At 49.6% G+C, this 19,997-nt stretch overlaps 1 protein-coding gene across 2 annotated transcripts; it reads left to right on the top strand.

Moving 5' to 3' along the window:
* The first annotated feature begins 11,310 nt into the window (after positions 1-11,310).
* On the top strand, positions 11,311-18,860 carry Serpina4 (serpin family A member 4). 2 transcript variants are annotated; one of them, XM_048431201.3, is made up of 5 exons: positions 11,311-11,470; positions 14,079-14,731; positions 15,791-16,067; positions 17,679-17,838; positions 18,447-18,860. In XM_048431201.3, exons 2-5 carry the CDS (start codon positions 14,095-14,097, stop codon positions 18,642-18,644), a joined length of 1,272 nt encoding a protein of 423 aa, XP_048287158.3. In that variant the 5' UTR covers positions 11,311-11,470; positions 14,079-14,094; the 3' UTR covers positions 18,645-18,860. The 2 variants fall into 2 exon arrangements, with proteins under 2 accessions (XP_048287158.3, XP_048287159.3); XM_048431202.3 differs by having other exon boundaries at positions 11,362-11,485.
* The last annotated feature ends 1,137 nt before the right edge of the window (positions 18,861-19,997 follow it).

The following is a 19,997-nucleotide window of genomic DNA, read 5'->3' as shown; positions in this document are numbered from 1 at the left end:
AGCTATCTATTTTTCTTTGCCTCCTCCCTTTCTCTCCCCTCCCCTTCTAGCCTCTCCCATGGTCCCCAATTTACTCGGGAGATCTTGTCTTTTTCTACTTCCCATGTAGATTAGATCCATGTCTGTCTCTCTTAGGGTCCTCTTTGCTGTTTAGGTTCTCTGGGATTGTGGATTGTAGGCCCAGCTCCCATGTCTTATGGGCCACTCTTTGCCTGTGTTTGTGACCTCAGTGATGCCACCCCTGTTCATTAGCCACTCCACCCAGATCCTTGGCATCCACCCTACAGCTCCCAGAAGGGCCTAATGCCACCAACTTTCTGGGGCTGCCACACCTCCAAGGCTATTTCTGGGTGTTATTTTGACCAGGCCCTCACCAGGTTCCTAGTTACTGCAACACTCACCCAATGAGTTGTCCTTGCCCAGATCCAGCGTCTCTTCTATCTAAGCCGTCTGTGGATGCCAAGCTCACCTGCCTCCCAAACTCCTCTAACCTGGAGTGTGAGGCTGCGGGACCTCCTGGAAAAGCACCGTGACTGGGGCCTGTGTAAGTCCTCGGCCTCTCATCATTCAGGCAGAAGTGGCCATCAGGTTATTGTCAGGCTGCGGTCCCTCTAAGTCTCTAAGGGATGCTCCTTCTTGTCTTTGCCCAGCTACTGCCGGTGGTTGGTTATCCCTCATCACTCCACCCTCTGCCTCCGCCAACTTATAGCTGGCTTCTTGGAGTTCAAGGTCCCCTTTCAGGAAGGACACCAGTTACACTAGAACAGGACCCACCTCCCACCTCATGTTAATTTCCCTCTGCAAAGATCCTAATTCCAAATACGATGCCACCCTGAGCTCCTGGGGTGTTGAGACTTCATATCTCTTGTGGGAGGGGAACACATCGTGTCCCTAAGAGCTGCCCGGCCCTGCCTTTGCCTTAATCACATTCTAGTATCTATTCTTCCAAAGGAGTCGTCTCCTCTCCATCCCTATCTGTTGTGTAATCACTTACTCAGAACAGAGGCATCCCCTACTGGAGGGAGGAGGGGGCTCGTAAGACTCAGGGAGTTAAAGAAGGAAGAGTCATGAGGTCCTTAGCCAAGGCAGTGAAGGCAATAAATAATTGCTGGGTCGGATAACTCTTTAGTGGAGCTACCTACAAGCTGGGCAGGAAGCTCCCAGGTAATATGGAACAGGTAGCAGGGAGAGAGAAGCTGCAGACGGAAACACAGATCTCCGCAGAGCTGGGCTCAGTCAGTTGTTCATTTATGGGGAGTGACTTTCTGAAGTATATGGGAAGTGCTAAGAGTCTTTCTTCAGAGAAGATGTGTGGAAATTCCCCAGGTGGGCCCATGATGACCCAACATGGGAACTTGTGTTAGCTCTGGTCAGACCTGGAAGTCCTTAAGGAGTACTAATTCAGCCAGAGAAAAATCTGGGAGAGCCATTCTCCCTAGGGTCTGGGGCTAGGGATCTTGTTTAGGAATGAAGTAGTATTTTGTTCCTATTGTTTTTTTTGAGCCAGGGTTTTTGCTGTAGCCCAGGCTGGTCTAGAACCCTGTATTCTCCTGTCTTGGCTTCCAAGGGGTGAGGCTGGCAGTGTGTGCTCCCATGCCCAGTTCTCTTTATCGCTGAGGACTGTTGAGAATGTTAATTTTGTGTTCACTGTACATTAAAAACACTCTTTTGGTGTTTTAAATGAGCAAATTGCCAAAAGTAAGTCAGGCTGTCATTTGATTGACAGTTGACAGACCCTTCCCATCCTGTAGCTCTCCTCATTGTGGATGGGTGGGGGGAACTGCGCTTCCCCTCCTTAGTTACTTAACAAAAAATCTGTGACTGGCACAAATGAGAAGCTTGGGGTTGGCACCACACATAAAACAGGCTGTGGTTGCTGAACTGAAAGCCATGCATGAGTGATTCACACCATTTTCTGGCTCTGTACACTGGCTATGTACACTGTTTTCAATAGTGTAGGGTCAATCCGAGAGGCTTCTCATCTGTGTACTATTCCCCAGTGTAGCATAGCAGCACTGGGTCCAAGCAAAGCCTTCTCTACACACCTTCTTTCGTTGGCCTGCAGTCTTCTTCACAGTTGGAAGGGACTGGGCTGCTGCACGAAGAGCAAGGTCTTCTGAGTGTTTTTAGCAACAGTGAGAAGACAGTTGAAGAGTCCAGGAGAGCGGCTGAGGGCAGAAACTGTGCAGCCGAGACCAAGAAACTATAACACGGTGTGATGGTTTGAAGGAAAATGCCCCCCAAAGGGAATGGCATTCTTAGGAGGTGTGGCCTTGTTAGAGTCGCTATGGCTTTGCTGGAGGAAGTGTGCCACTGTGAGGGGGGGCTTTGAGGACTCTTTTGCTTTTGTTTTGCTCAGTGTGACAGACTATTTTCTATTGCCTACAAGATGAAGGACTCTCAGTTACCCCTTCAGCATGTCTGCCTGCATGCCTCCACGCTCCCCACCATAACAATAATGGACTGAACCTCTGGACTGCAATCGAGCCACTCCAATTAAATGTTTACCTTTATAAGAGTTGCCATGGTCGTGGTGTCTTCACAGCAATAAAAGCCCGAACTAGCACAGAAGGTGAAGTTGTAAGAGCCAACAAGGGTTAGTTAAGAACACAGAATTCTGACATGCAAAACTCAGGGACCACAGCTGCTTGGGGAGGGGCCGCTAACACCCAAAGCCTGGAGAACTAAACCTCTGCCATGAGCGCCTCTTCTGTCTGAACACATAAGCAACAAGTCTGTGCCTGCAAATCCATGGCAACTCTTGTTGCCACATTTTTCTCTAGAAAAGTTAAACCCAAAGTCCATCTTTATCAGTGAAAATTGTAACAGAGACAATAACAAGGGCGGCCGCAGCATAAGCTGGTAATCCCTAAGGTTTCTCAATCAAAGAGTCAGGAAGCAAATCAAACCTCAGTGATGCTGGCCTGCAATGACCAACCAAGAGAAGCCCCCACCCTGACTCCAGTTCCGTGCTGTCATCCTAGCTAACAGCCACCAAAGAGTTCTCAACCTCAGTTTGAACTCCTGAACTCCGAAGCAGCTGGGCTTGAGAACCCTGGGTGTGAGAGGAACCAGGCTTTCCCGTACATCCCAGTGAGCAGCTAGAGGCCACAGTACCATTGGACCAGGTCTATGGACTACTGAGAACACAATTGGGTTTTGGTTTGCTTTTGCTTTTCAGTCTCAGGTCTGCTGTCAGCTCCCTTCCTCTCTCCTGATTGGTCCTATTCTATGTATAATTTGCACATAATCATGTATACACACACACACACACACACACACACACACACACACACACCCGAGTCAGCCCATCTGGGCCCTGCTGGCTCTGTATAACAGGGTGCACATATGCTTTTCTCTAGTCTGGCTCCTGATAGACTGAGACTGGGGTCTAGCCAACAGCTAGGGCTCTTCAGAAGAGGGAGACTGAAGATCCAGGGAGCAGATTCATCACATCTCATTGCCCACTGGAGGAGAAAACGAAAGGAGATTGCTCCAGCCCTCAAGACCCCACCAAAACAGCACAGCAAGTGCTGCCAGGGATGGGAGGGCCATTGTCCCTGCTACTCTCGCCAGTGACCCATTCTGTATGGAACTGCTATGTCAGAGACTTCTCTTGGCAGGTACCCGGAAGACCAATCAAGAGTTTCAGAGTAAAAACATTTGTCCACAGGTTTTTTTGTGTTTTGTTTTGTTTTTTGTTTGCTTGTTTTTGGCTGACGCGCTTGCACACCCTGTTGCCACCCAGGGCTTCAGTTTCCACTTGCCCATTACAATTTCCAGGCTCCTATTTACACTGCTTCTGAGTTATAGACAAACAGAGTTCCCTGCTGTGCTGAGTGAATTAAGACAGTTCCCCATTGTCTCGGACATCTGAACACATTTTCCAGTAGGTGGCGCTGTTTAGTGAGGGTTGGTGGGATAGCCTTGCTGGAGGTATATACTGAGGGCTGAGAGATCAAAAATTGCAGAGATCGGATTCCAGTTCTCTCTCTTTTTTTCATGTGGGTTGAAGATGTGACCTATTAGTTTCCTGTTTCCGTTGGCACACCTGCTATCCCACCTCCCTGAGATGATGAACTACTAACTCTCTGGGTCTCTAAGTCAACATCAACCCCTTGTTCTGTCAGTTGTCTTGGTCATGGTGTTTATTCAGAACAACAGAAAATTAACAGATTCACTCTTGTTGGATTTTCCTCCATTATCTGTCCACTGCCTTCTTAGAAGTGGGGGCAGAATAACACCCAAATAAAGAACTGACCTTCTTGCCAGGGACTGTGATATGGTCACATAATTCTGGTTCACACTTTCTGGTTCACAAGAGACTCCTAGCTATTTAAAATTTAGGAACACCCCCCCCACACACACACACATACACCCTCACACACACACATACGCATGCACACATGCATGTCTCTTTTCTCTGGAAACACCTCCACAGTGCTGCATACAGACATTAGCGCTCTCTCCTCAAAGCTGAGCAACCCACAGCCAGGAGAGGATGCTGGAATATAGCCAAGCAGAGTGTGGCAGAAGCTCAAGTCAGAATACAGCAATGTAGCTTCAGATGGCACAGACGCGGAAGTGCTTCCTCACAGAGTTCTTTCCTGTTAACACTGTAACATGTTGTGCCAGAGAATTAAACTGGCAGCCTTTCTGACACTCGGTTCATTGTTTTCTGATGCTCCCAAAGTGTCCTGGTCCAAGTGTAACAATGAAACAATTTAGAATTGTGATTTACTGGAAAGATTGTCCCCTCATCCTTTTTTTTTCCTTTCAATATTCTGACTGTCTATTTGAGGATCTGAAAAGTAGCTGTATTTCCTGCCCTGTTCTGTATCTATGACAGGCATGAGTAGTCAACCCCAGAGTGGTGAGAGCTCCAAGCAGCCATCAAAACAGCCAATCAGAACACTGAATGCAGCTGCAGTTGTCTTCAGATGAACAAAAGCAGATCCAGTCTGGTTCAGCCAACTTGTCCAGAGAAGTCCTGCTGGCTGAAGAAAAGCCACACACATGTACATTCACATGCACACACACATGTACACATACACAAGACCTCCTACTCTCTAGGAACCTGTGGTCCAGTTTTGTGGATATCTGTACACCGAGTGAGGGTGTATTGCTGTGAATGGCATAATAAAAGTTGAACGACCAATAACTAGGCAGAACATAAGGTGGAATTTCCGGGGAGAGGAAGGAAGAGGGAGAGGAATTTTGGCACACAGGAGAAGCCAGGAGTCATGAAGAGGAAACAGGAAGTGCAAAATGGAAGAGAAGTAACACCACATGATAGAACATCATTAAATATAAATGGGTTAAATTAAGTTATAAGAGCTAGTTAGGAACAAGCCTAAGCTATAGGCTGAGCTTTCATAAATAATAAGTCTCCGTGTCATTATTTGTGAGCTGGTGGCCCAGAGGAAAGTCTGACTACAGTCCAGGAAAACTAAGAGATGAGGTAGGGGTATATTGTGAGGATACAAAAATGGAGCCCCAGAAAAGGGACAACCTGGTTTAGATCCTTGACTGGGAGTGGGGTGAGGAGGGGCAGTCACAGAGTCAATCTATTCAGAGGCCATGGTCTGTGGCAAGTATATTTCTGTCGACTCTTTCACCATCTCTGGATGTAAAGATGATGGAATTGATGACCCTGGGCAGTGCTGGGGAGGTGAATGTGTTACTGTCACCCAAGGGCTTTGTGTCACCTGAGCAGCAGTCCATGTATCCCATTCCTTCCTCGGGAAAGTGGGGCTGGGATTCAGAGCCCAGGCTTTGGGGTGGGAAGCAGCTCACGTTCCTCCAGGGTCAGCACCTGCCTGCTGAGTGTCCCCACCATCCTCCTTCATCTCTTCCTTTGTCTATAAGAAGCAAGCCCTGGTCCCAGCCTTTGAGGCCCAGTATATGATTTTGATAAGACTAGAAACTGTGCCAAGGGGGATGGGGGGCATTAGCTTGAGACCCCCAAATTAGCAATACCATTGATACTTGTTGTAGGTACACAGGTCTTTTTCCCTTTTGTTCTTGGCGATATGCAGGGCTGTTTGACCTCTGGCTCTCTGGCTTCTGGGCTCTGCACCGGCCTGAGGGTATAGCTTAGAAAGAACTTGGCTCTCTTTTGTTATGGTAATTCCAGCTGTAAGCAAGGTTCCAGCCGCAGGCCCTATACACCTGCCACGCCTGCCTCCCGCAGCTACTCCTGCCTGAGGCACCGGGCACCTGTCATCTTCTTCCACTGCTCCTGATGGGAGGGGGCTGTGCCCTTTTGCCCCCTTTGCCCACTAATATAAATACCCGACTTGAGTTTAATAAAGTGGCCATTTCCTCTTTGGTGAATGAGCAGGTCTCTTTGTGTCTGTGTGTTTAAACCCTTAGGACAGTCGTCCATTCTCGTGGACTTGAGTCAGGAAAGCGCGCGCCTGTTTCGAGGTCTGGGTATTCACAGAAAAGTGCGGAGGCTAACAACTTGTGTTTATTTATCTTAGTTGTTTAAAGGTTTCATGGATTTACATAATGAATTGCAGTCTTTTTCACGCCCGTTCCCTCTTCATTCCTTTCCCTCTCTGAATAGACCTATTCTCAATGGGTCCCTCCTCCTTACTTCCATGTCTTCTTCTGTGTGATAAAATGACCTTCTGAGTTGAACTTGAGTTTCTTTCATTTTTATTATTTTCATTTTTTTTTCATTTTGGTTTCTTGAGACAGGGTTTCTCTGTGTAGCCCAGGCTATCCTGAAACTACCTCTGTAGACTAGGCTGGGCTTGAACCCAGAGATCCCTCTGCCTCTGCCTCCTGAGTGCTGGGATTGAAGGTGTGCACCACCACAGCTGGTTTACTTAGAGTTTCTTGCTGAATATGGTGAGAGGTCTTTGCTGGAAGCAAGGCAACTTACCAGTGGGTACATCACTGAAGAAAATGATGCTCTGCCTCCTGATAATAGTCTAAGCCCCATGGGCTCCTTCCCTATCCGTGGTAAGATGTTGAGGGGCCCAAATGTATGCAGGTCTTGTACAAACATGAGTGTGATGGACACACCACACCAGGAACACATCTTTTTGCTGCCTGTCTCCCCATCTTTGGGCTCTTAAATTCTTTACACCTCTCTTCCTCACTGTCCTCTGAGCCTGGGAGAGGGCGATGGAGGTCCTAGATAGGACCAAGTGTCCAGCATCATTTGTGTTTTTTTCATCAACTGCCCCCTGATGTGGTGAGGCTTCTCGGATGAAGATGGTGCCCTGAACTAATCTGTGGCCATAAACATGGTGTCTGGAGGGCAGCTTGGCAACATGACCTTTAAGCAACACAATGGTAGCAGGTCCCTCTAGGGCCCATGACTTCCCCAGCCATACATAAGTTCTTTACCAGGTTTACAGAACCAAACATGAGTGTCTTCCTGGGGAAATTTGTGACATATTTAAGACTTTATAATACAACCAGTTCTAAGAGTGCTGTCAACTACATCTGACCCCTTAATGTGTGTGAGAACCTTTATGGATATAAAGCCCACAAAGATTGCATGTATCCTGGCTCCTCAGAGTCTCCTATGGGGTGTGGGGCGAAGAGACGTCGCACAACTTGGGACTAGACACGTGGACATTGGCCCTGCTTTGTTCTATCTCTCTGCTCCAGATTCCTGTTTCTTTTTCAGCCCAGGCCATTCCTACACCTTGCTCTTCTCAGACCCTGTGCCGCCACACAGTAGGACTGCAGTGAGAGAGGGCCTGTGGCAGGAGGCTAAGCTGGGCTTCCCACCTGCAGTCACACCATGTGGCCATCCTGGGAAACAGCACACAGTAAAGCTGCTCTTTGTGTCCTCAGTTTACCTACCTGTGAACACAGATTTCCCAGCCCTAACTAAGGCAACTTTTGAGCTGGATCATTTTTACCATAAGAGATAACTATCCTCTGCATTCCAGGGCTTTCAACAGTGTCACCGTCACCTGTGTCTCCTTATGTTGCCTGTAACGACTCTCTTCAGCTGTAGAAGCCAGAAGAGTCCCCAGGTGACAAAAGTCACCTTGAATGCTGCTCGCCTGTGGCTCTGAGGCCCCACTCATCCCCAGCAGCTTCCGGAGACTTTGATATTAAGTCAGGAAAGGCAGGGCTTCTGCAGAGACCTCAGAAGCGCGCTGCTGCCATCTGCTGGTCTGTCTCATGGTCTGCAATCCATCTCATGCAAATTGGTATCTGGAGGACGGACCAGCAAATGTATGGGAAAATAAGAATGTGAGGTTCCTGTGTGCGCTCAGTACAAGAGTCAAGTCAGGGAAGAATGCAGGCTTGGGAACTGGTGTGACCCTGCTTGGAGAGGTGTAAGCTTCCTTACACATAGTGATCTCAGTGAAGAGAGGCAGGATGACCCTCAGGGACACGACATCCATTTCCCACAGGAATAGTGAGAATGAGGTGTTTTTTACCATGGTCCCTGGAACGGACACTCAGAAGCAAGTGGCGCTGCTGTGCCTTGTAGCTCCTTGATGTGTCCTCTGTGTACTCAGCTCTCCCCTCCCCTCCCACTCCCCCAAGGTTTCCGGTGTGGCTGTTGGTTGTGCCCCCGAGTGTGTCTTGAATTTAGATAGGGTAAGTCCATCAGCTTCCTTCCCCCTTTGTAAATAGCCGCTTTGATCCCCTCTGATTTTATTTGAATCCCTCCACCTCCCAGAGTACAGATCTGAGAGAGAACTTCATGTTCTCCTAGCCAAACCCATTCAAACCAGAGCTGCCTGGCATCTACAGCGGGTAAGCTGTTGAAATTCAGGGCCCGTGAATGGAAACTGGAATGGCTAAATTTTTAAACATCTGAATTTCTGACTTCCCTGAAGAACAGGGGTTGCTTCTGGAGTCACCTTTGGGTGACACACTACAGCGGAATTTCATCCATACCTTCCAGCCACAGTGGAGTCCCAAGGCCAGGAGAACGCGGTTTCCAGGAGAGCAATGAAGCCTTTGTCTGCCCAGCATGCAGGGTCAGTAGCACCTGCTGTGGAGCATCTACCTTCCCACTGCCAGGCTTCCTGTTCAAGTCCCTTCCAATGAGTCTTGCTAGAGAAGGCCACTCTCCGGGCTGCCAGGACCCCTTGTGCTGGGGCTGGTCTGACAGGATCAGTGAGGGTATCAGGTGGCTCCATCCGCTTGGTTGAGAAAACTTTTTTTGCCTTCCACAAAGGTTGTTGCAGTCCCTACTGCTGCCCACGGAGCTACAGAGCCTGCCATATGAGCCACGCTGCTGTAGTCGCTGCGGCTACCCATGGAGTCTGCCTTTTGAGCCACACTGTCATTCTTTGGGTTGTTTGTTTGCCTTTTAAACCTAATATGTTCAAAGCACCTTCAGGCACATCTGACCCTGCCACCTCTGGGGTGAGGTCCATAATTCCAGATGGCATGGAATGCCCAGCTTCTCTGTTCCCTGGCTTCCCACTCATCCACCCGTGGCAGGCTGGCAACCTGCGTTCTCCTCTCCCAGCCTGGACTGTCTCTCTCCAGTGTCTCCCTCGCTGCAGTGTGAGGAAGAGGGTCTATGGCTATTTTTTTTTCCCAGAAGGTTTCCATGACAACAGGAGCTGTGGCTGAGCTGTGGCTTCTAGTGAAACTGTGGCTGTGTCTTCTCTAGTCTCTCTAGCCTCCCTCAGAAGCCTAATCTAGTTGTCTAGCTACTGAATTTCCGTGTGTCCCAGCTGCGCTCTCCCTTCAGGGTGGAGCATCAGCTATTCTTGTCTAAGGAGAGCAGCCACATGAGGCCACTACTGGCAAGACCAGAGTCACAGAACTCTCATTGCCATCCCAACCCTCTGCTCTTCTTGTGTTTGGCAGTTCATTCCTTTCTGCAAGGTTCCATGCTTCCTCCTCAGGACCTACTCCAGAGAGTCTTCCTGCTCCAGAGCCAGAGAGCTGACTCTAAAGCTGTGTGCCCTCATAGCATGGGGCAGGGGGCAATTTCAGGACAGTGCTTGTTCAACTCGCTGTCAAGTAGCAGAACTTCCTGCCCCTCAATACTGAGAATTTTCAGGTGCCAAAATTCAGACTGTTGCAAAGGGCTTCTCTTCTTGGACTCTGCTCGGTTTGGAGAGGATGGGCTTTTTGTGGTGTGGCCAGGGCTCTCTTCTCTCTGTTTCCAGACTTGGCAACTTCTGTCTTCGTCTGTAGGAAGAGGTGTCTGGTGAGATGAGGCTCTGACATTGTCAGAAGAGCAAAGGGGTTCGTGAGAGGGCTCAGTACGTAGGGGTGCTTGTTGCACAAGCCTGGAGACCCTGGAGTTTGATCTCTGGAACCCACATAAAGGTGGAGAGACAACTGACTCCATGGTGTTGTTCTATGACCCCCCCCCCAACAAATCAATCAATCAATCAATGAATCAATTTAAAACTAAGAGGAGCAGAGGACCAGGTGAACTTCCCATACCTCAAATCTCCCTTTTCACTCAAAGTCCCAGGACAAGTTTTAGGTTCACCTGAGGTTGCAAGAGTCACCCCACAGCCAAGGTTGAGTTGAACTGACCCCCAAGTGTTTACTATGAGCTGATTGGACAGTTATCAGGCCCAGATTGGGAGCTTCTCCGTGGCTCATTGCCCCTCCAAACCCCGATCTCTGTCCTAACATGCCAGGGGCAGGCGTCAGGAGCCAAAGGGCAACCAGTGCGTGCTCACAGTGGGGACATACTGTGTGTCCTAAGAGAGAAGTAACAGGTGTTAGGAAAGCCATGGCTCCAGTCTTGGGGCAAGTGGTGGGACCTGACTGGTGTCTGGGTATCCCCTGGTGTCTGAAAAGAAAAGCCCTTCTTGGGGGAGTGGAGAGATGAGCAATGGGAATACCCTAGTGGGACACTCTTCTTGCCTTGTCCTGGTGCTCACGTGCTGGACCCTAGCTGGTCCAGACCTGCAGTTGACCTATGACCTACCCCCATTACTGCTGGTCTCATCTCCGTAGTAGACGTGCTAGCCTTAGAGTCCCACGTGCGACATCTCAGGGGTTCTAATCTCAGCAATTACATTCTAGAGCTGAAATCTGGAGGTGCTGGGCAATCTCTCACCCTCATTTGATGGCATCTGGCTCTCTCTGCAGTGACAGTACCACCATTCCTCACAGTGACACTGGCTCGTGAGGACACCGGTGTTTGCTGCGCTTGTTCTAGTGTGATCCTTTATTTTGGGGTGGGAGTCAGCCAACTGAAGCCCAGAAAAGGTAAGTTTATATTCACAAAGTACATTCTCTCATGGTCTTTCCTAGGAAAACCTATTACACAAATACAAAAAAGCAAACCATCCCAGAGTGCCCTGGGAGGGTAGAAGGGTGTTGTCCTGGGGGAGGCTGGTTCACTTCCTGTGAGGCATCTGTTGTACCCATGGTCCTGTTCGTTAATCATTAGTTAATCTGGAGACAGCCAGTGGGGAGCAGAAGGTTTTATTTCCCAAGTGGCACGATCCACTCTGCAGCTCAGAGAGCCACCCAGAGCCACTCCAGAACGGGCTGTGTCGTGAGTAACCCAGGGGTGAGGGGAACAATGTCAAAAGAGGGGGGGCTTGTCATCCTGGTTTACCTAAGACCAGAAGCTCTTTCTAGGTCATAGGACCTCAGAGCTACAGCCAGGGACGTCTGGGGCCAACTGGACAGCTGGTCACCCTCCCTACATGTTAGAAATGCTGAGACTAGATACAAACCCTGGTGTACCTGTGTTCAGTGACCCTGCTCCCCTGCCAGGCCACTGGAACTCGAGCCCTAGAACTTCCACATAGCTACCCCAGGGCAACATCAGCCAAATCTTGGTCTTCCGAAGCTCCCAGGGCAGGTGATGTTGACATACCAGAGGGCATTCTGGGTAATTCACTTAAAGCCACAGAAAAGTACATGATCCTGGGGCTGGACTTAAGAAACTTTGTAAGGAAGGGAGAGTCTAGGAAGCTAGATGTGTTGTTGAATCCTCCCTTCTATGACAAAAGCCAGGCAGAGAGAGCTATGGCTGCAGTTGTGTCCAAGGTCAGCAAAGTACAGTTTCAAGAGTCAAATGCGGCCCACTCTGCAAGCAAAGAACCAAAGATGCAGAATGCCAATACGAAAGTTCTAGTTTGGAAATAGAAGTTAAAAATGAGTGTAAGAATTATCAGTGAACCATGTCATTGAATGTGGTGACTCAAGCCTGTAATCCCTGTTACTCAGGAGATTGAAGCCGGACACCATCTTCAATGCCTTCTAGCGTTAGAGAGTGCGTTAGTTCAAGCCTGCCCTGGGCATCTTAGTGAGATGGTATCTCAAGGCAAAAAGCAGGAATCCAGGTGGGTCTTTCACTATACCTGCCACTCCGTGTTCTCACACTACATTAAAAAATGTACCCAGGGGGAGGGAGCTGGGAAGATGGCTCAGTAATCAAGAGCACTCACTGCTCATGCATAGGACCTGGGTTCCATTCCCAGCACCCACATCAGACAGTTTGCCTATAACTCTAATTCTGGGTGATCTAGCCCCCTTTTGTCTCCTATGTGCATGTATGCTCACACACACACACACACACACACACATATACATAACTAAAAGTAAACAAATCTTTTCTTAAAGTTGAAAAAAATGACTAGGATACTAGAGTTAAAACTCAATGGTATGGCATTTGCCTAGGATACACAAGGCCCAGAGATCGATTCCTAGTATAAGAAAAAAGAAGAAAAATAGATAATATTTTGTGACACCCTAAGGTTAATTTGAATTCAAGACCACAGAGTCCAGGTATAGAGTGTTGCCAAAAGTGCTTGCCTTGCCCACAGTTGCTTCCCAGTGTCCAGGGCAGAGTGAATCATGGCCGAAGAGAGTGGCTTGCAAAGCCATGGATGATACTATCTAGTTCTTTGTGGGAAGTTTCTCAACCCTAGTCTGAGGGAGAGACATGAAGACAAGGACAAGGATCCTTTTGTGTAGGGTATGAGCGGTCCAAAGACAAACTGGGGCCATGCCATGGGAAGTGGGGGGGGGGGTATAGAAGGCCAGAGACATGTGCAGGGTGGTCGCAGGTGGCCAAGAACCTAGCAGTAGTAGGGCCATTGGGTGGAACAAGGATGGATTCAGTGTGGAAAGCTGAACAGCCTGTCTTGGTCAGGTCAAGACCATTTTAAGAAGGGAATCAGTCTCACCATTGTAACGGTAGACCAAGTCCTTCATTGACATCGCTTTCCCCTTCCAGATGGGGCAATGGGAGGGAGACAGCCCTTCCTGTTCCCACCTGCGGAAAAAAAAAAAGCCAAGGAAGTGAAGGAGAGTGGTCTGCAGACTGAGCAGCACAGGGAGGGGCAGAGGTGGTGTTCACACCTTCCTCATCCCTGTCCGTTCCCTGGATGACTGCACAAAGGCACAGGGCAAGAACAGAAAGGAGGGAGCAGTGCCCGGGAGAGGAAGTCCAGCTCTGCCTGGACCTATGCAAGTCGGGTTTGGACCCTTCCTTTCCTTCTGAATCTAGGCAAGCTCACAGAGGTGGCAAATAAAATGAGACGGGGGCATCGGTGTGTGCTTTGTGAATCTAAAGCTAGGTCACCGCACGTGCGGAGGGGGCTGGCGTTCCCTGCCATCCTCTGACAGAGCTGAGTAGGAAAAGTCAATAAACACAGAGAAATAGGCTAACAGAGGGGCTTTATTCGGAAATAGCTGGAGTAGTGGGGCTAACTCCAGAACACACTGGAGACATTTGGGCATCTTCTTATTGGAAAGACATGTCGTCACGTGTAGAAGGGATCACATGTCGCGTGTTCAAAGATGCTTCACAGGAGAATGTTTGGATTTTTATTTTAAAAAAATCACAGAATTTAGCTCTAGTGTGAGGTTAATTCTAGGTCAGTAGAAGAAGGGATGGACAGGGTCCAACGAGCTTGAACCAGTCCCTGGATGGTTTCCTAAGGAACCTCACTTGAAGTAAGCAAACAAATACAGCAATTTAAATAGATATTTGCATTTACATGGCTGTCTCCCCACAACTAGCCCCTAAAACTCTCTACCATGTGAATGAATCCCCCCACCCCTGGGGCCCTGCCTGTTGCTGTCATCTCAGCAGGGGTCCTGTCTGTTGCTGGAATGTCCTTGGGGGTGGGGTGTCATTTTCTCTGCAGATCCAAGAGATCCAGTATGCATCACACTCACTGCCTGCTCCTTCTGGCTGGATACCTGCTGCTTTCTCATGGCCAACCAGCCCAAGAGTCCGACAGCACATCCAACCAAACCTACACAGAGTCCTCACAGTTGAACATCTCCAGCTACCAAATGATTGCGCCTGGCAATGCCGACTTTGCATTCCGTCTCTACCACCTGGTAGCAGCCCAAAACTCTGAGAAGAACATTTTCTTCTCCCCACTCAGCATCTCCATTGCCTTGGCCATGCTGTCCACAGGGGCTGCTGGGGACACCCAGACCCAGATCCTTGAAGGCCTGGGCTTCAACCTCACCGAGCTGTCATTGCCTGTAATCCACGAGGGCTTCAGGCTCATGCAGCGCATGATAAGCCGTCCATCTCCTGAGATGGACATCTCTGTAGGCAACGCACTGATCCTTAGCCAGGACCTGCAGCCTCTCCCTGAGTTTGTCAACACCACGGAAGCCTCCTATAATAGCAAAGTCTTACTCAGTAACTTCAGAGACACGAAGGCTACGGTCCAACTCGTCAACAACTATGTCAAGGAGAAAACCCGTGGAAAGATCCAGGATTTGATCAATGACCTGAGCCCTAACATAAGGATGGTTCTGGTGAATTATATCTTCTTCCGAGGTGAGCTCAACAAGGTGCCAGCCCACTGCTGAGTATATGCTCCTGATGGGAGGTGGGCCAGGGTGGGCTGCGGCCCCCAGGCAACTCTAACTCTTTCCACGACCTCACTTCTTCTGATGACCTCCAGAGCTCAATGGAGCTCAGTCTACTTTTCAAACTCAGCTTTTTTATGTTTATTCTCGAGGGACGAGTGCATGCCACAGCACACATGTGGAGGTCAGAGGACAACTCGTGGGAGTTGCTTCTCTCTTTTCGTCATGAAGGTCACACTGAAGGTCACACTCAGGTCATGAGACTTGGTGGCTGCACTGCTGTGTCATTCGTGATCTCCAGGGCTGCAAATCTCAGCGTGTAACCGGCCCTGACTCAGGATCCGCAGGGAACAAAATGTAAACATTCCGAGACAATAAGCCAGGCAAATCAGTCTCCACACCTGTGGGTCACATGTGGCGTGCTCACACACCGCTGACCACTCAAAAATAACGCTTAGAGATGCGTTTTACTGTTTTTTCCTATTGTTATTCTTTGTTTACTTGTGTGTCCGTGCATGGGTAGTGGGTGTGTAAGTACAGGTGCTGACCAAAGCCAGAGGTATCAGATCTCCTGGAGCCAGAGTTGTATCTGGCTGTGAGCCACCACGCAATCAAACCCCAGCCCTTTGGAAAAGCAACCGATTCTCTTCACAGCTGTGCCATCTCCTTAGCCTAACGGTTCCTAATGCTGCGACCCTTTAATAAGGTTCCTCATGTGGTGACTCCCAAACATAGACTTAGTTTAGCTGCTGCTTCTAACTGTAATTTTGCTATGTTTATGAATCATAATGCCAATGTTTTTAGACATAGAGGTTTGTCAAGGGGTTTGTGACTGAGGCTGAGAGCAAACCTTAGATTATTCTCAATTGAATCAAGCTGCTGACCGAGGTCAATAATTCTTCCTAGATGGCTTGAACTTGGCCCAGTCACAGCGAGGCAGGGTCTTCAGTGGCTGTACCCTGGTTCTGGGCTGCAGGTGGCAGTCTCTGAAGGAAGATGGGCTTCTCTGTCTCCCTTGCGCCCTCAGGTCTGTGGAAGAAACCTTTCCCTTCCCATAAAGTCACTGACGGTAACTTCTACGTGGACGAGAACACAGTCGTGCAGGTCCCCATGATGCTGCAAGATGACAAGGAGCACTGGTTCCTCGATGACAGGCGTGTGCCCTGCACGGTGCTGCGGATGGAATACAAAGGCGATGGCGCCACAGCGTTTTTCATCCTTCCTCAGAAGGGCAAGATGGAGGAGGTGGAGCACATGCTGTCCCCAGGCATGATGGCAAGGTGGAACCACTTGCTTCAGAACAGGTAATCAGGATGTCCCAGGCTGTTCCATCGGCATGCCACCTGCAAATGGACCCTTCTTGTGAAACTCAGTGGCCTGGAACTGGAGTGAGGGCTGCTCTGTGAAGGCATTGGCCCTGGCTGCGAGACTCCCCTTGACGCTTCGTAGACAGTGACCTCTCCCATGGCGGCTAATAATACAGGGTCCCAGTCTCATTGGAGAAAACCACTCTAGAATTAGAGTTCTTCTGTTGCATGGGCCTTGGGTAGGGTGGCTTCCCCTTTGAGGGTCAATCCTTGTACAGTGACTATGGGAACTACCTGAGCTGATGTAGAAGGGTTAAGAAAATTCTATCCACCCACCCGATCCCATGCACACAGAGAACGAGAGAGAAGAGGGAGGGAGGAAGAGAAACTTCCCATGCCCCTTCCTGGAACTTTTACAGAAAAGTTTCGCTGCAGTTCCCCAAACTCTCCATTTCAAATTCCGAGGCATTTGGTGAGATTTTGCTAGACCTGGGTTTCCAGGGCCCATTCACAGGGCATGCTCACAGAGGTGTTTCTGGTGGCTAAACTCGGGTGAAACAAAGGCAATCCTTTCCTTCTGAGGAAGGCTCAGACCAGCTGGGCCCCCAGCTGCTTCAGACAAGGCAGCTGCTCCTCACCCTGAAGCCCTGGGAAGAAGTGTTTCTAGTCGTACAGAGGAGTACAGAAGAAAAAGACTAGCCAGAGGTCTCATTCAGGCAGGAATTCACAGGGAATCAACCAATAGAAATCAGCCAGTCCAGAGCAAGAGTGACCCACCTCTGAAGAGACAAAGGCAGGCTGCCACATGAAGGGGCTGGTACCAGTCTCTCAGGGTACCTGTACCCCCTACAATACAGCCTCTAGGATAGGTGAGTGTCCAAAGACAGTAATAACCTCAGATAAACTACAGGCAACTCAGGAATGCTAAGAGGTGAATCAGTCTTCCCCTGAGGAAAAGCCCCTTAATTGGTTGTCCAATACCAAGTGGCCAGCCCTGAAATCATATGCATGTAAGAATCCCTAAGTGGAGTAACTAGAGAAAGGAAAAAGGATGGCTGAAACGGTGTAATTATATTTCAGCAAAAAATTCATTCCCCTAGATCACTAAGTAGACATCTGTGGCCTGTCGCAGTACAGGCACCTAGCCAAGGTGTTGCCTGACTCATGGGTGCTTTTGAAAACTAGACTCAAGTGGAGTAGGGTCATTTTCCTCTGAAGAAGGCTCACATCAACTAGGGCCCAGCTGCTTCAGAAATCTAACGTCTTGAGCTGGGGAGATGGCTCAGACAATGCTGAACTTGAGTCTGAATCGCAGAACTCATAGTTTAAAAGAAGCCAGACGTGGTGGCAGGTGCCTGTCATCCTGGCGGACAGGTGGGTTCCTGGGGTTTGCGCACTAGTCAGCCTAATTGTTCCAAGATGATGAAAACTCTGTTCCAGTGACCTGAAGTTTGTCCTTTGCCACACATGTGCACCTGTACCGCCCCCACAACACACACACACACACACACACACACACACACACACACACAGAGAGAGAGAGAGAGAGAGAGAGAGAGAGAGAGAGAGAGAGAGAATCTAATATGCCTCCTCTCCGTGCCCCTTCAGGAACTTCTACAGAAAGGTTTCACTGCACTTCCCCAAATTCTCCATTGCAAATTCCTACTCATTGGATGAGATCTTGCCCTACCTGGGTTTCCAGGACCTGTTCACTCAGCGTGCTGACTTCTCGCGTATCAACGAAGAGGAGAAATTGCAGCTATCCAAAGTAAGTGATAAAGCATCATCGCCCCTATAGACCTCTGCAGGAGACCTCTAACCCTGAGAAAGTGGTGGGCAATAGAGATCCTCCCTGCTACTACATGGCTTCTGGGAACCTGAGCATGCTCAGTCTTCCACAGGTATGAGCATTTACACATGGGGCGCACCAGTTGCTGGTCACGGTCTCCGTGTGAAGATGAGATGGCAATGGGCCAGCCCATGCCCTCAGATGCTGCTGGGTTAGGCCAGGGGTCTGGCACTTGGGTGTGTCAGAGCAATGGAGAGTGGAAGAGACATTACAGGAACAGCAAAAGGAGGAGGCTGAAGCCTGTATCCGTGTGTTTTTAAAGGAGAGCCAGCCATCCCTGATTAATGTGGGGAGTAGACATATTAATGGGTATACCCTAGGAGAGGAGTCTGACTTTCTGCCTTGCTCCTTACCTTGGGACATTGCCTGACTGTTGATTTAATTATCCCTATCCCTAAAGTGGCCATGATGCCACTGACCTCCTTGGAGGTGACATGCACACACAGGCACAGCGAGGGGCTCAGGAGGGACGTCCATTATTACTGTGCATTGAGAAGAGGTGGTGAAGCCTGTGATTTCTCTCTTAGGTTTTCCACAAGGCCACCCTGGATGTGAATGAAGTTGGCACGGAGGCTGCGGCAGCCACGGGTGCCTCTTTCATGTTTTTCTCTGCCAAGCACAAGAAACGTGTCCTTGTATTCAACCGGCCATTCTTCGCAGTGATCTATTCCACCAGCACCAAGAATATCCTCTTCATGGGGAAGGTGTTCAACCCAAAAGCATAGCTGTCCCAGGGCTAGCTGGTCTGTCACCAGCAGGAGGATGTGGCTTGGGAGGGCTGGGTATGAACAGCTCTCCATCCATAACTGAGGGCAGGGAAGGGTCCCGGCCTCCAAAGAGGAGCCAGTGGTACAAGAAAGGGCAGGGCCAGATGAGCTGGAAATGAGAGAGGCCCTCCTGGGGGTGGGGCTCAGACTCATTAAACCAAATGACAGCTCTGAGACCCTGGTGTGCGTGTGGTGCCTCACATGTAGCAGACACAGACATGGCCTTTGCCTGTCCCTCCAGGCCTTACCCTGTTAGCAAGCCTGGTCCCAGACATGGACTATGAGGTGCTCAAGTCCCATATGGCTGCCCAGGCTTGTAGAGAAGAGAGTCAGCTGACTGAGTGCAGTTAGTGCACTTTCCAGAAGGGGGACTGAGAAGGCTTTGGTTCGGAAGACTCCCAACAGAATCAGCTTGAGCCACTTAGACCCTGGCCTGGTGTTCTTGTTACCTTTGCCTCTTTGTGACAATGCCTACCAGAAGTAGCTTGATTTAATCCTTGAAGAAAGGACTTAGACTGGCTTGCTGTTTCAGAGGGCTCTGTCCAACGGCAGCAAGGAAAGCCTGGCAACAACCTCAGTTTGTGGTGATGGTGGGGTGATGGAGGAGGCTGTTTGTACCATGGTGGAGCAGAAAACAGACAAAGTTCTGAGGCCAGGACCAAAGGTTGAATCCAGTTTTCAAAAGCCCACCCCCAGAGACCCACTTCAAGTTAGATAAGTCAACCCCCAACTGTTAGACATTCCACAACCTCATAAAACAGGGCCACCAGCTGGGAAGTGGGGACGCTCCCAATTCCCACCACAATATCCGGTGAGGAAGGCTCTGAGGGGTATGTCATCTGTGGCCTGAGATATGGCTAGCGCCACTCCCAGCATAGACAGCTGTGGCCAGCAGCATGCTGCAGGAACATGAAGCCAGAGCCAGGAGAAGCATTGTTAATGTATTGGCCCTGCAGCTGATGTGGTCCATGATTTCAAGAGAATCCCTTCCCTCTTGGAGGGGCTCAATTTCCCCGTGTGAGTAATGTAGTATACCCCTCTGCCCTTGACCTAGCTCAGATCATTTCAGAAGTCGCGAAAGCTCTCCAAGGAGGGTTGCTTCCAGCATCTGGGGGAAGAAAATTCTACCTGTGGAGGAGACAGGCTGGCAGGAACTGGTTCTGTTTGCAGCAAACCTCTGATTTCCAGCAGATGCCTTCTCTAGGCCACACCCTGGGGGCTTACAGGGGCTAGGGTGACTAGCATAGGCTGAGATCCAACATGGCCTCTCTGACATCAACATGGAGTTCCAGGACAGTGAGAGCTGAGAAC

Source organism: Myodes glareolus, chromosome 11, assembly GCF_982192425.1.
Source record: "Myodes glareolus chromosome 11, mMyoGla1.1, whole genome shotgun sequence".
NCBI lineage: Eukaryota > Metazoa > Chordata > Mammalia > Rodentia > Cricetidae > Myodes > Myodes glareolus.
This window is presented reverse-complemented; position numbering and strand designations above follow the sequence as displayed.